General features: G+C 33.6%; 1 protein-coding gene across 4 annotated transcripts in view; it reads left to right on the forward strand.

The window, feature by feature from the left end:
- LOC138188509 (protein qui-1) overlaps positions 1-15,168 on the forward strand; it is a 40,309-nt gene that overhangs the window by 16,305 nt on the left and 8,836 nt on the right. For 2 of the 4 annotated variants that reach the window (XM_069130383.1, XM_069130384.1), the window contains 5 exons: positions 6,657-7,635; positions 8,629-8,808; positions 12,213-12,292; positions 13,690-13,812; positions 14,022-14,167. In XM_069130383.1, the coding sequence (XP_068986484.1) occupies positions 8,700-8,808; positions 12,213-12,292; positions 13,690-13,812; positions 14,022-14,167 (458 nt within the window). In that variant the 5' untranslated portion in view covers positions 6,657-7,635; positions 8,629-8,699. Of the gene's footprint in view, positions 1-2,332; positions 2,357-6,656; positions 7,636-8,628; positions 8,809-12,212; positions 12,293-13,689; positions 13,813-14,021; positions 14,168-15,168 lie in introns of those variants that run through there. The other 2 variants (XM_069130382.1, XM_069130385.1) reach the window with 2 other exon arrangements.

Consider the following 15,168-nt stretch of genomic DNA (forward strand, 5'->3'; position numbering starts at 1 on the left):
TTATTATCGCTTTCGTATTTCCATGCGCCACGGCTGGATCGATCGAGGAAACTTTCAAAGGAAATTATACAGTATAATGGATAAATTGAGGGATAGATGGGACTGGAATTCGATGGGAGGCAAAGTAGGCGACGAAGATATGAAAGTTTAAATGGTGATCGATATTTTAAATCGACCATTTACACTGGTTCACGAAAGTGCTTAAACGCTTACGATTAGGCTGCTGATTTTCATGCGGTTACGATAACAGATGCAACAATTCACGGAATGTGGTACGAGACACCTGATTTTAAAAGCTTCCCAGAAAGAGCAACATGCTTTCTTTTCTTCGACGAGACTAACGTTGAAACGCGATAAAATCGGTAGACACGGTGCGTGTTAATAGACGACTATGCGAAAGATTAAGCGTCTCGAAGTTATGGTAAAAAATGTAACGAACGTGCACCTGGAGAAATAGCGAAAGCAAAGAAATCTTAAGAATCTTTATTTTTACTACGACGAATGCATAGTTATATTTAAATGATTTAGTATATTTAAATGAAAAGTACCAAAGAAATATTTCCTATCGTAATATATTAATTTTCTTCGTTTCCTACACGTTGAACGTGTGAATGATGCACGTGAAGCAAATTCTTCGTGAACCCAAGGAAAACAGCGAATACATCGGACACATTTTTTATTATCGTTGTCTCCTTTGTAATTGTCGCCACGATATATGCAGTTCTGTATCATCGTCGTCGCCAATAACAGCATCATCGACATGCTGTATATTGCTCGAACAAGTTGCAATTGCATTAAGAAGGAAATAAATTCAACGGTAGATTTCTTTCGACCACTCAGAGACAAACACGTTCAACGATAAATCGTGGAGAAGTAATATTTTTCAATTTATCTTCGCTAGAACATTTCTCTATTTAAATATCGCCTATCGAAAACTTTTGTAAGCTTTCAGACACAACGATCGACTGCGTTCGACGACAGATTTCCAAGCGAATCTGAAATGCGAATGTGCTTGTCCCTTTGTTTTAACGAAATATTTTATTCTGTCGTCGACTGAGTTTCTCACATACTCGTTGAGTTTCATATTAGGTACAGTTGTATATGTTATACAAAAATATGTAAAATATCCAAATTCGAGTAGTATTATTAGTAGACTGTGAATTTCCATGGATTTATGGGAAATTTGAAACTGCGGAATTCCACGAAATGCAGAGAATACGAAGAAATATGTAAAATATATCAAATCTGAAGTATATAGTGCTGTATAATAGCTGGTAGGTGAAACAATTTTTTATCGAGGTTCGATTTTTTAAATCATACCGTCAGAAACATGAATTTGCATAAAAGTTGGCGGTGTAGTTATTAGCGAAACCAGTAACTTTTATCGATTCGCTAATGGGTCAAAATGACCCGACTGGTGTTCCTAGCGTTAATAAATGTAAACTAATGTTTTGTTCGCTTCTTACGAGCTTCGCTAATAAATTGTCAAAGTGTTATTTTTTTATTCGTTTACACAATCGATGAAAATGCTGCAAAGGTATAAATAGAAAGCCATGAACGAAGTATTTGAAACTTGGCTAAACTGTTGTCAAAGAAATGTATTGTTCGAAACTTCTATCTCGCGCTTTTTGAAACTTTCTCCGATGTAGCTTGAAAAAATAAAAAGGAAGGAAGAAAGGAACGAAGTGGGAAGAAGAACAATGAGCCCAGCTAACGGTACTAAGGACACATTCTACCGAGTTTTCTTTACCCTCTATTTCACAGTTTCTTCACTTTTCACTAGTCGACACGCTTTTCATATGCCCCCTTTTGTAGTTGCTTCGCTTTTCTTCATACTTTTCTCATTATTACAGATTTATTGGATTTAATATCTATCTAAAATAAGGTGTTGCATTTTCTGTAATTTCTCAGACAAAAATTAATCAACCTTGCTTTACGTATCTCTTGTAATCTATCTTTCTTTATTTCGGCAACTTGAATGGGAATATTCGAATTCCGAAATTCTCCTCCAAACGAATATTCGCTTTAGAAAAGAGACGGGTACTGTGTACCGTGTAGGTGTAAATTGTCTGGAGTTTTTAACAGTCTTCGCGCAGCCGATTGCGAAAACATTTATTGCTTTCGAGTATTTATAGTTGCTACTATAGATACGTTCGGTTTAATCAACTACGTGAAAAAAGCACGACGCTACGAAACATCGAGCTACTAAAATTTTAATTATTCTACGATATTCCAGGAATAGATCGCCGTCTCCTTTTTACAGTAAACGTAGTAATATTGTTAATAGACAATACAAAAAACAATAGTCGTAACAAGACGACAAACTTTCAGAAGATTATCATGTTTTTCAATATTTGTAAGAAATGTTTATTAATTAATATTAATTCCTCTCGTTCGTTCGTATCGTAGGCCGGCATTGTCTGGTAACAGATCTCTCTGCGATTAACACGTTGACTGCCACTCGTGTTTTCAACGAAATCTTCTTCAGGTCACGAGTGCCGCTGTACCAAGCGTAGTCTGCTAGACTCCCACCGATATTTTAGATAACTTAAAATCTCTGCCCTAATTCGTTACAATGTCGAAAAGAAAAAAGGGAAAATTTATTTCTGGGTGAGTCAAATAGCAGTGAAGAAGAAAGCTTTTACGAGGCTTACAGAAATTCGGATAGCAGCGATAAGGAAGAAATCAGATTTCCTAGAAATAGGAATATAAATAGAATTACATCGTCTGATTCTGATTCGGATATTGATAAGTGCAATCGTAGTGATACTGAATGTAACGAAGATACTGTTGACGAGATTTTACAAGAATTGGTCATTGAGGAAGAAAGAAGAACTGATGATACCGAGGAAAGTACAATTCAATTTGGCTAATGGAATGAATTTAGTGGTCGGCAGAAGTCATTTCCTTTTCCTGAGACAGACGGCCTCATTAGGCAATTACCTAGCGATGTCAATCCATATGATGTGTTCGAGCTGTTCGTTGATGACGAAATAATAAACTTACTTGTATCGGAAAATTGCAACAAGGAAGGACGTAAATATTAGAAGATTTAGAGAATTATTAGCTGGAAAATTATTAGGGTTGTCTGAAAATACAAAAAATCCTTGTCTTCGACGGAGTCAGCATAATATCGCCGTTCGCAAAAATGATTCCGGAAGAAGCGTTAGACGCGCGTGCAAACTATGTTATGCGGATGAAAGACGTCGAACGGACCGATCAAAGACACGGGAGAATTTAAAGAAAACAACAACTTATTGTCGAAATCGTCCCGACCAAACTCAGCTTTCTTATAGAATGCTTCAAAGTTTTACATTCTAAATAATTTGTTTAATAAACCATTTTCGTATTACTTTTATAACAATTCAATAGTTTTATTACTTCCTGTGCAATATCTTTTCAAATACCTACGACGATCCTTCGCAAGTAGTCAAATAATCGTCAACCGAATTCGGGTGACGCGACACCATCGGAAACTTGGTTGTCACCCGAATATGGGTGACTTGACAGTCAGCGTGTTAAACTATATTATCGATTAGTGGATCGCACAGATATCTGTGCGGTAACTCAGTCGTGCAATTAAGCATCGATGAAACAACAGAGATATTACTGTTCTTTGAAATGCTGCGAAGCACCAGGAATTTCCGTCTTAACGAGCCACTCGGATGTGAAACGACTCGTTTCCCTTTTTCTTCGCTGAATCTCGTTAATCGATGGATCTGATTAGAACGGATCGATTTAACCTGGTATAATTGTTCGCCAGAACTGCTCGTTAACCAAATTCCCCAGCAATCTTTCATCAGCACCCTCGAGCATAATAGACCGCCGTCTCATCTGACCTGGATTTCCGATCTCAGCGTCACTCGTGTAATCTCTTGTACTCTCGACACTGAGATCTTCTGTCCACATTTCAATTATGCCGTGATAATCATGCTAATGTTCAATACGTACCAGGCACATCGTCACACGTCCGAGATTTATCGAAACTAGCGGTTGATACGTAACGCATTCACCGACCAGAGGATTTTTCTTCTTTGTAAAATGAATTGAAACGTAGAATGAATCGAAAATGTAACACGCGAATTTTATTACGCGTATGTTTAAAAAAATAAATAATTTACGCACGCTTTGCACGAGCTCCGCTGCAGGAATTTGTCACACCACGTACTCGTGACACGCTTTTAAAGGCGAGCAGCAATCTTTTTATCTTCAACAAGATACTGCACCTCCAAGCTACGCTCGTGACGCGATGGTCTATCGGCTCACGTTGTCTGAATCAGCACGACCATCAATTTGAGCACTCGTGTTAACTACAAATATTCCATGTGTCCCCTCTTGAATTTACAGTTGGAATCTTACTTCTACCTTGGTCAATGCTAAATTTATCATTCAGAGAGTGTATATACACTTGGTGTATACACTTTGGGACAGTTTGTATCAAATAGAACGACTGTTATCAACATTAAAGACCCACGCTGTTTGGAAGAGTACAAGTACTCATAGACCTGTCGGTGTAAATGAACTTTTCCAAACTTCTCTTGGAAGAAGATATGAACACTTATTTTTCGTAGAATACGCGTTAGTTAACCTCTTAACCTACAACTACGGGCATAGCCCGTAGTACGGTGATCGAGCCAAACGTAAATATTACGGATAGCCCGTAGTAGATGATCAGACCAAACGTAAATATTACGGGCATAGCCCGTAGTACGATGACCGGGCCAAATATAATATATAATATAATAATAATAGTTTGTTTACGTTTTCGGCCCAAAACTCTCGAACGTAAATCGTAGGTTAAGGGGTTAAATATATTGGGTTGGCAACTAAGTGATTGCGGATTTTGTCATTAGGTGATATTTACAAAATTACTTAGTTGCCAACCCAGTATATTTATGTATATATTTCGTTTTATAAGGAAATTGTAGACGCCCAACATTTTGTGTTTCAATCTATCGTTCCAATAGAACAAAACGGATCACGCGTGATTCAATAAAATAGTCTAAAAGAGAAAATGTAGCGCGTCTATTATTTCCCCGTGAAACGAAAGAAACTTTTCGGACCACCTAATACTTATCTACTTATCGGGGTTTCCTGAATTAGAATGTTCTAAAACAGGGTTTTTTGTGATTTTTTTTTAGGAGGGAAAGAAAGAAATGAAGTTATTGAATTTTGAGGTATGGTTTTATATATATTTAACGAATACAAAAACATTTTTTTTGAAGTAAAATAGAAAATTATAGCAGATTTCTAAGTCTATTTCATGGGCTGCAGTTTTCAATCGGCGTGAAAGATCCAGCTCGTAATTCCTGACTGAAACAAAAGACCAAAAAAGGATTAAATTATTATATATTTTTCTTCTGGGTGAACTAAACAACGGCAGAAAAAAGTTTATTTAAATAATTGTTATAGCACCTTAAAGTTTATTTTTTTTTAAAAACACATTTTTCTTTAAACCCGCCAAAATTTTTAATTTCACATTTTTTTCTGCCGTTGTTTAGTTCGCCCAAAAGAAAAATATATAATAATTTAATCCTTTTTTGGTCTTTTGTTTCAGTCAAGAATAACAAGGTGGATCTTCCCCGCCGATTGAAGACTGCAGCGACAAGACGCCCATGAAACAAGCTTAGAAATCTGTTATAATTTTCTTTTTACTTTAACAAAAATTTGTTTGTATTCGTTAAATATATATAAAACCATACCTCAAAATTCAATAACTTCATTTCTTTCTTTCCCCCCTAAAAAAATCACAAAAAAACGCTGTTTTAGAACATTCTAATTCAGAACACCCCCTTATACATATGATGCGTCGAGTTTAGCCAAATACGACAAGTGGTCAAAGAGCTGTTAAATCGTACGTAATATGTTTAGCAGTAATAAAGTTTCTTGCTAGAAACTAAATTGTCCCTTAACCATGGCGTAAGCACGTTTCTAAACTGATTAGTGTGGCTTGCTACGCGGCAAATGGTGAAATAAGAAGAAGCGTCTGCTACAGTTTGTATTTCTTAAGGGTAGCATTGGCTACTTTTGTTCTCTTCTTTAAGATAAATGTCGATGTAACCAGAGTTCCTTTCTACCTTTTACTTGCTCCTCTAATTTTACATTCAGTGGAATTTTCTGTTTTTTTCACAATCCGATGGCTTGGAGTTCACATTGCCGCGTGTGGCAAATTCTATTCAGCATAGATAAATGGAAATTGAGTTTGCCAAGTGGATGAAAGAGATGCAGCGCGCATTGTTGACGTTATAAGTACAGACAGTATTATTATGGAAATTCATTTTGACCAAGTATCGCATATTAGCGTAAACTTGACTAGCTATGTACTTTGATAAATAATTCGAATGCATCGATGGACGTGAACGTTTCTATGAAACCGTATAATTACATCCGACCATGATTATCTAATTAATTAATGAATTAATTTATTATAGCGAGTGGTAATTTTATCCGTTTCGCTGCTTTCCGATATAATACACCGAAAATTTATTATAATGAAGAGCATAGCTGTACTAATAATAAATTGCAATTCAAAAGTTGAAGGATCGACGACTTATCTTTCCTTTCAGACTTAATAGTATCCGCACGTGCGTTTCAATTAATTTCACATTGAAATTCTAAATGAAGTCTGAGCAAGCTGCTTCGTTTTTCTGTTACAGAATCACCAGAATAGCGAAAAAAGAGTAAAGAGATGGGTTCAACGTAATTAACGAGGAAGAGTCGAGCGAACAGGAGGAACATGAGTATGATATTCGTCATTTGACTAGGACCATAAATCAGCAATATAAATTCAGTACAAAGAGAGAAAGAGAGAGAGAGAAAGAAAAGTGTAAAAATAAGCAAAAAAAAAATAATGAATGGATTAGAAATTCAGGAAGTTTTAATCTTTTAAGAAGAAAAAGGAAACGAAATCAAAGGGAATCACTTGCAAGGAAAGTACAATAAAGAGGAAGAAGATAAGCGAAGAGGAGTAAGGAACAAAGACAAAGCGAGGACAATCTAGAACAAAGTTACCTAATTAAATTAAAAACCGACATACATTAATTATTAATAGATTTAATCGATTGTACGTATTTCTATTGACGACTGAGAGTATATATATATATATATGTATTCATCTATATATATTATATATTAAAGATTAATACGAGAGATTATTATAAATCATTGTTAATGTTAAGGGATATTCGATGTTTTAAAATATTAACGAACGAGAATTAGTACGAGCTATGAAAAGCGAATATTTCAATTTTATGGATTGTATGGTCGATTTAATATTTAACTGAAAACAAGCGGAAAAACGAAATAATTTCCTAACGAAAAGGAGAAAGTATAAACAGAGAAACTATAAGCAGAATAAACGATAAACGATTAAACGATAAAATAAAAGGAAGAAACTAATCAATTTATGAAGAAACGATATTATAGGCGAATATAATTCGTTGTACTTGAGAAATATATAATTATATACGTAGACGTTAAAAATATATTGTTGTATAGTTGTATAGGGGTCCATGTTTAAAGAGATTATCGAACAGAAGAAAGTTTGTTTTTATTGTTATTACTGGAGATAGAAGAGAAATATTAGCAGGGAAAAGAAGAAATCTTGAAAAGGAAGAAGAGTCTTTACAAATAGAGGTGATTATTTGTTTAGTATAAAATATCTAATATTTTATTTATTCCATTATTTTATTGTTTATTATAGATTTGATTGTATAATAGTGTTCTTTAAATTATTTTATTATTTACATCTCGGGAATGCCATTTTCCTGATTCTTTTTTACAATAATTCTGAATGAAAATCAATTGAATAATCGAGGCATCGTAATTCTTTTAATAAAAGGTGTTTTCTTCTGATTCGATATATCTTTATATTAATCCTATTTTTGTTAAAACAAAGCTTTGTTTAAAGCGATAAATTTATAATTGCCACTGCCTCAATTGCAAACTTATAAATATGTTAAACGAATAAAAATCGATATGTAAAATTTTTATGCACATTCATAATCGATAATTATGACTTGTGAAGAACAATTATATACAGGGTGGTTGGTAATTGGTGGTACGAGCTGAAAGGGGGTGACTCTACGCGAAAAAAGAAGTCGAAAATATAGAATAAAAATTTTTTTTTATTTTTTATTTTTTTTTTTTAATTTTTCCATCGGGACAACGATCTACAGTGAGATCCGTTATAACGAGACGTGATAAAGTGCACGCGTACCGAGCGAAAATTCAAAGTCGATTTTCTCGAAAACAAAGCCTCAAACGAAAAATTTTTATTCTATATTTTCGACTTCTTTTTTCACGTAGAATCACCCCCTTTCCGCTTGTACCACCAGTTACCAACCACCCTGTATATTTAAATTTTATTACTACGAACGATAATTACGAACAATTAATAAAATATGTATCGTGAAAATTCCTATTTTATTAATTATTAACATTGAAATATTCTGTCGTCATAAACTTGGATTTTTCATCATTAAAAATTCACTCTCCCGTTTAAAAACGTAATCACAAAATATATGCCAAGATGTGAAACTTGAAATATGATGGAATTGTGTCGACGTTAAAAGTTTACCCTGCCTGGTCATACAACATCCATTTAATCATTTAATCACTTTGCTTCAGTCTGAGCTTTAGAATACCTTCACGAGGGGGGAGAATGCTGCTCTGAATTGCGAGGCCAAGGCGACACCAAAATGAATTTGGAAGTGGAACTCATCGCTGGGGTGATTAGGGGTGGACCACCTCCTAAAAATTTGCCCGCACCGAGGCTCATTAAAATCTTCATCGCTGGAGAACGGAATGGTCTTATCTGCTAATCACATTCTTTTATCGATATTCTGACTTGCTTATGTCTGTCTCCTCTTAAATGACACGTTTTTCTTTAAATACAGTTACTTACGTTTTAATATCGCCACACATCACTGTCTTTGTACTTGTTGCTTTAAACAATTTCCCCCTAACTCAAACGTTTAATTGAACGATCAGAGATTTGTATTTGACAAATAATTTGAAGGAGAGCAAAGAATCGGGTGAAAAGATTTTCTTGAAAAAGTAGAATTCGTTTTCTTTAATTGTACGATCAGAGATTTGTATCTGATGAATAATTTGAAGGAGAGCAAAGAATCGGGTGAAAAGATTTTCTTGAAAAAGCAACAGCAGGAAAATGTGTCATTTAAAAGGTACGTTTATTTGTAACACGTGTATCCTCGTCGTTAATTCATCAGGCACCAATATTAGAAGATAAATGATATTTATATATATATAAATAATGATATTTATAAATAATGATTATATCATTATATTATAATGAGTATATATTTATGAATAATGATTCTTCTCTTCTAAAATTCCCATTTATTTGCTTAATACAGAGATGAAACATTTTTAATTCATAGAATTTGTTAATGGGGTTTTAAATGAGGAAAGAAGAAGAGAAAAACGTTCACAGGAACTCTGGTCGAGTTTAATTAACAATTTCGATCACGTTTCTAACAATCTTTTTTAATGGTTAATGTGGCTGCAAACAGTAAACGAGAAAGATGGAAACAAGGGAATATGATTATTTCAGATTCTTTCTTTCCAATATTATATTAAACGAGAGAAAAGTAGCTAAATAGGAAAAGAAAAATATTTGTTGGAAATATCTTTGGTGTCTGATGGGTTAAACCAATACAAAACGCTTCGTTTGTTAATTTATGAAATAAATCGTGCAATATATGTTGGCGTGCATATTTATTTCTGTGAATCGATGTGACCAATTAATTATTTTCTCAGTTCGTGTGTTCGTCTTTTGATATGCTTGTGTAGCTGTGGATTTTTGTTCACAATTATTTATTGAACCTGTCTGTCTAAAGGGGCTACGCAAACCTTGGCAAGATAATAAAATACAAATTTTCAAAAAGATATATTATCATTCGAAATATCTAAGAGTAAATCTATCTAAACGTCATGACTTTTTACATCGAATTTCATCTAACAATAAAACTTAGAAATAAATTATCATTTATTTATTGAGTTTATTTTGTTCTATTTATTACATTTTATTTATTAACTTATCATTATTATTGTGCGATTAAGACGATTGACAAATTTAATATTTTATTCTTATGAAAATATAAAAATATGGAACTCATAGGCTTACGTAGCCCACATCAATTTGCTTGCGTTTTAGACGACGAATGCGTTTCTCTGTGTACATACACGTTATTTCCTTTCGATATCTGTGTACTTGTCACGAATGTTCAATGTATTATACATATACGTACATGTATATACACTGGTGTGCAAAAGTACTTGGATAAACAAATTCATAGCGCTCTTTTGTTGAAAAATCTGGAATCAAAGAAATTCCATTTCATTCTTTTATTTAAGCACATCTTTTTTAAAAGCAAACATAATACTGTTGTATTTAATAAATACTATTTGTTATTACATGCGTATTGTATACACAATATGTAAGGGTGCCCTCAGACAATTAATAATATTGTCAATGTTTCAAGGTTCTCACATCATTGTATAATATTGACGATACTGTATTAACAATACATATTGATCCTTTTAGTTGAGAGTCTTCAAATATTGACAATATACAGAGTGTTCACGGTATTAGTTCCCAGCGTTTTTCTTGTAAACGATAGGTATGAGGGGAAAGTGAAACCGAGTTGAGAAGAGAGGTGAAACCGAGGAAAGATAAACGCTTGAAAGTGAACTACACACTCGCGGTAATATCTTTCTCTCAAGTGCAAGAACGCACGTGTATCTTGCAGTTGCACTGCTCTTTTATAAATGAAAACTTTCCTCTTATTTTGCATACGTGGAATCCTCTCGTCGTTCTACGAGAACAAGTCTCAGGGTAACCATGGTCGAAAACTGATTAGTGTGAAAGATATTTTATATATACATATAATACAACACAATGAAATACAATGCAATATAATGAAATTATACAATACAATATACGATATAATGAAATTATACAATACAATATACAATATAATGAAATTAGTAGTAGAATATTATAAAATACAAGGAAAGACATAACGCAATAGCGCATTTTGTATTTATGTTTTCTTTGCCTTGCGTATGATAAATTCTACCAAATTATAGTTCTTTAATTAAATTATTATTTAAATTAAATTATTTCTTTAATTAAAAATATCTTTTAAACTAACCAGTTATCGACCATGATTACCCTGAGAATTTCTTTCGTAGAACAATCAGATAATTCAATGTATGTAAAAAAGAAGAAAATTTCCATTTTAAAAATTTGCTTATTTCCTGCAATTTGCTTTTATTCGAACTAGTAGCGTGACATGATCTATCCTGTATATCAATAGTCTGACGGCTCTCTAACATGCCAAAATGAAGTGTTGGAGAGAAAATGATGGAAAACTTTTGCACCACACTGTATATTCTGCTCGCATGAACCGGTGAAGGCAACGAGGGGAAATTAATAAACTTTGTTAATCGTTGAATAAACCAGTTTGTCGATCCGTTCACTTGTTTATCTGTTTGTAAAATTGTCCATTTTTCCCTGCCAGTGCTTTCATTCGATGTTCCTACCTACTTTATTATCGTTTTATTTTATCGCACTCTTCCTTAGTTCTATTACATGGGGTGAGCTACGAAAAGTATTCTGTGCAAAGCTGTTTCAATAAACGTGGATCTGGAAGATGCTTCTTTAAAGAGTTATCGCCGGAGAATTCCCGGTTTTTCAGGATCGTTGAGCTTTTACGTGCGAAGAAAATGAAAGAATGATGTCCAGGAGTATAAAGACCATAAAGAAAAAATTCTGTTCTCTACCAGTGAAGAAATAAATCTCGAAGATATTCTCTTTGCTTTTCGTGAAAATTGGCTTTTTCCATTTAACAAAGAAATTAAATTTATTGCACAGGGATAAAAGAATCGCACAGTCTCGCAGATATTTTATAATTGATTTTTATATTAATTTACTTAGCTGCACTTTTTATGATCTTTGCCACTAGACGAACGAATAAAATCATTTTCAGAATTAAAAATCGAACGTATTATCGGAGGAATATTTTCTATTTGGGGAGAACCGAAAGCTTTATCAAATTGTTCCAAGTAAAATTATACGCGCATATGCTTCTTATCGATGTTTCTGCTTCGATATCTGTTGCACATTCTTTTTTTCCTTTTTGGGTCACGCCGTTATAACGCTTTTCCTTTGTTTCTAATATTTCCAGAATTTATCGAAGAAAGGAAGCAATTATTGGAACTTGTCGGGCCTGAACTGCAATCGATTTACGACGACATGGGAATCGAGGTACGAAAAACAGTGGAATTTCCTTAATGAATTTTCCTTTGTAGCTCGTTAAACTCGAAAATTTAACTCAGTCAACGTTCCTTTGTAGCTTTTACTACTTTTTCCCAGGTAATAGTTTAGAGCTGTTTTATTCAAAATTCACTTAAAATCAGCGTTGATTTGAATCTAAAGTAAATCGTAACGAAACATATTATTTTCTGGAAGAATCCGCGAAGGTTTTAAATAATGCAAATTTTCTATTTTATAACGTTAAAGGTATTTCATTCTGAAATATAGTTTATTATAATAGAATAGTAATAATAATAATATTTATTTATTTATTTATTTGTACATCCGATTTCACGTTTATGACAAGGAGGTCCTTTCACACAGCTGATTCCTTTCCTTAGTACACATTTTCTTATTTTAGGGATAGTTATTCTTCAGCTTTACAGTATACGCAAATGTAGTATACGGGTAATGATAATATAATATGCTTGTATATGCTTGAACATAATGTCAATATAGCATAAAGTAGTATAATAATATTCAATTGTCCTTGTGGATGTCGCTGGATATTTATTTCTTAAAGAGGTGCCCTGAATTAGAATGTTCTAAAACTGCGTTTTTTTGTGATTTTTTTAGGAGGGAAAGAAAGAAATGAAGTTATTGAATTTTGAGGTATGGTTTTATATATATTTAACGAATACAAACAAATTTTTGTTAAAGTAAAAAGAAAATTATAACAGATTTCTAAGCCTATTTCATGGGCGTCTTGTCGCTGCAGTCTTCAATCGGCGGGGAAGATCCACCTTGTAATTCTTGACTGAAACAAAAGACCAAAAAAGGATTAAATTATTATATATTTTTCTTCTGGACGAACTAAACAACGGCAGAAAAAAATGTGAAATTAAAAATTTTGGCAGGTTTAAAGAAAAATGTGTTTTTAAAAAAAAATAAACTTTAAGGTGCTATAACAATTATTTAAATAAACTTTTTTCTGCCGTTGTTTAGTTCACCCAGAAGAAAAATATATAATAATTTAATCCTTTTTTGGTCTTTTGTTTCAGTCAGGAATTACGAGCTGGATCTTTCCCGCCGATTGAAAACTGAAACCCATGAAATAGACTTAGAAATCTGCTATAATTTTCTTTTTTACTTCAAAAAAAATGTTTTTGTATTCGTTAAATATATATAAAACCGTACCTCAAAATTCAATAACTTCATTTCTTTCTTTCCCTTCTAAGAAAAATCACAAAGAAACGGCGTTTTAGAACATTCTAATTCAGGACACCCCCTTAATGTCCTTATTATGAAATTCTTAATAAAATTAATCAAAGTCTTGGATCATCTTTAATTTATTTTCTCTTCTTTATTTGCATGTTCGAACGACTGGTTAAAAAATCGAAACACTATAGGTCCTGCTGGTGGATATGCAATACGCAACGAATGTGAATCCTGATAGAAATCCATATTTAGCTGAACACTTTTTCGACGAAATACACGCCGCTTATCAACACTCGAGAGGTTGTTTCTTATTGGTAAGCTCTTGTCAACGATAACTTCCAAAGAAAAATTTCTTCATTTCCTGCGGAAATTTTATTTGAGACAGAGATGGAAGAGTTATTATTTTCCTTTTTTTTTTTTCTTCTTTTCTACGAATTTCATTCCATCTAAGTAACATTTTCACATTGCAATCAATACCTTTTGAATGAAATTATAATCAAACGAAATACCCTTTCGTTTGAAGCTACTAATCGGCGACGAGTACAACGTAGGATGGGTGCCAACGAAGCTCACTTGCGGAACGTACGATGTTCTTTCCAGTCACTGCGACAATATGCAAGAGTACTACGAACGCGACAGCAATGATTGCTACGTTCTAAAGGCTGGCAGGCAAGTAGTTACTTTTTACTATGCCGTTGCATTGAAGTGGAATGCGCGGTTGATGAAGGCGTGAGCGAGGACAATAAAAAAGAAAGCTGGTCTTATTACTCCGAGTTGACCCACAATTTCCACTCTCTTCATTCGCTTTCTTCTTTTCTTCTCCTTTTCCGCCTATTTCCTTATTTTTCAACTAATAAAATGAATAATAAATAGTAAGTTTCATTGGAAATGATTTTACTTGCAGAACATTCGACTATATCCGAGTAATAACAGAGCACAGAGAATAACAGAGGTAACAGTTTTAGAATTAAAGGGAAGATTCTGATATTAGCAGAAGCGATCTAACAGATGGAGGCGAAGCTCGATGAATCCAAGTTCCTATCACGCAAATCTGAAATCCTCTTTCACGTGTCAACAAACCTTCATCAACTCTATTCTGCGTGAAAGTTAGTTCGATAACTTCGTTTCCACTCCAACTGCCTCGTACTGATCACGATTCCACTACCTTTACGATAATGTACCTGATACTATAGTTCAGAAAGTTAGGAACATCAGAGTTCAGGAACGATATATAGATTTGAGAATTTCATTTTTATTCCACTAGTTTGATGAAAATTCAGCGACACCTTGAATTTGATGCTCAGCGTATGTTTATTATTTTATAATATTTATGGAATCACTTGACAAATACAATTGCCATTACGCGATTTTTATAAAGGGTTCGCCTTTTCCTTTTTATTTTCACCCTAACTAATTCTTTTTACCAAGCTCGCTTCATACTTTCCCTTTTAATAGGCTTCTCGTTTGCCCTTTGTCAGCTCAGTTTTCGCATCTGCTCGAGATTTCCCTGTCACCTTGAACTTACTTTTTTATCCGTTCCAATTTTCATCCTTCCCTTTCTTTCCTTTCTCTTTTCCCCTAGTCCTTCTCTTCTCTGCTTTTCTAAAGCTTCCACAATTACTTTTGTCTCGGCTGTTCTTTCACTGAATACCTGCCCCTTTCTACTGGAA

The sequence above is a fragment of the Bombus flavifrons genome, chromosome 16 (assembly GCF_040668555.2).
Source record: "Bombus flavifrons isolate JBK064 chromosome 16, iyBomFlav1_principal, whole genome shotgun sequence".
NCBI lineage: Eukaryota > Metazoa > Arthropoda > Insecta > Hymenoptera > Apidae > Bombus > Bombus flavifrons.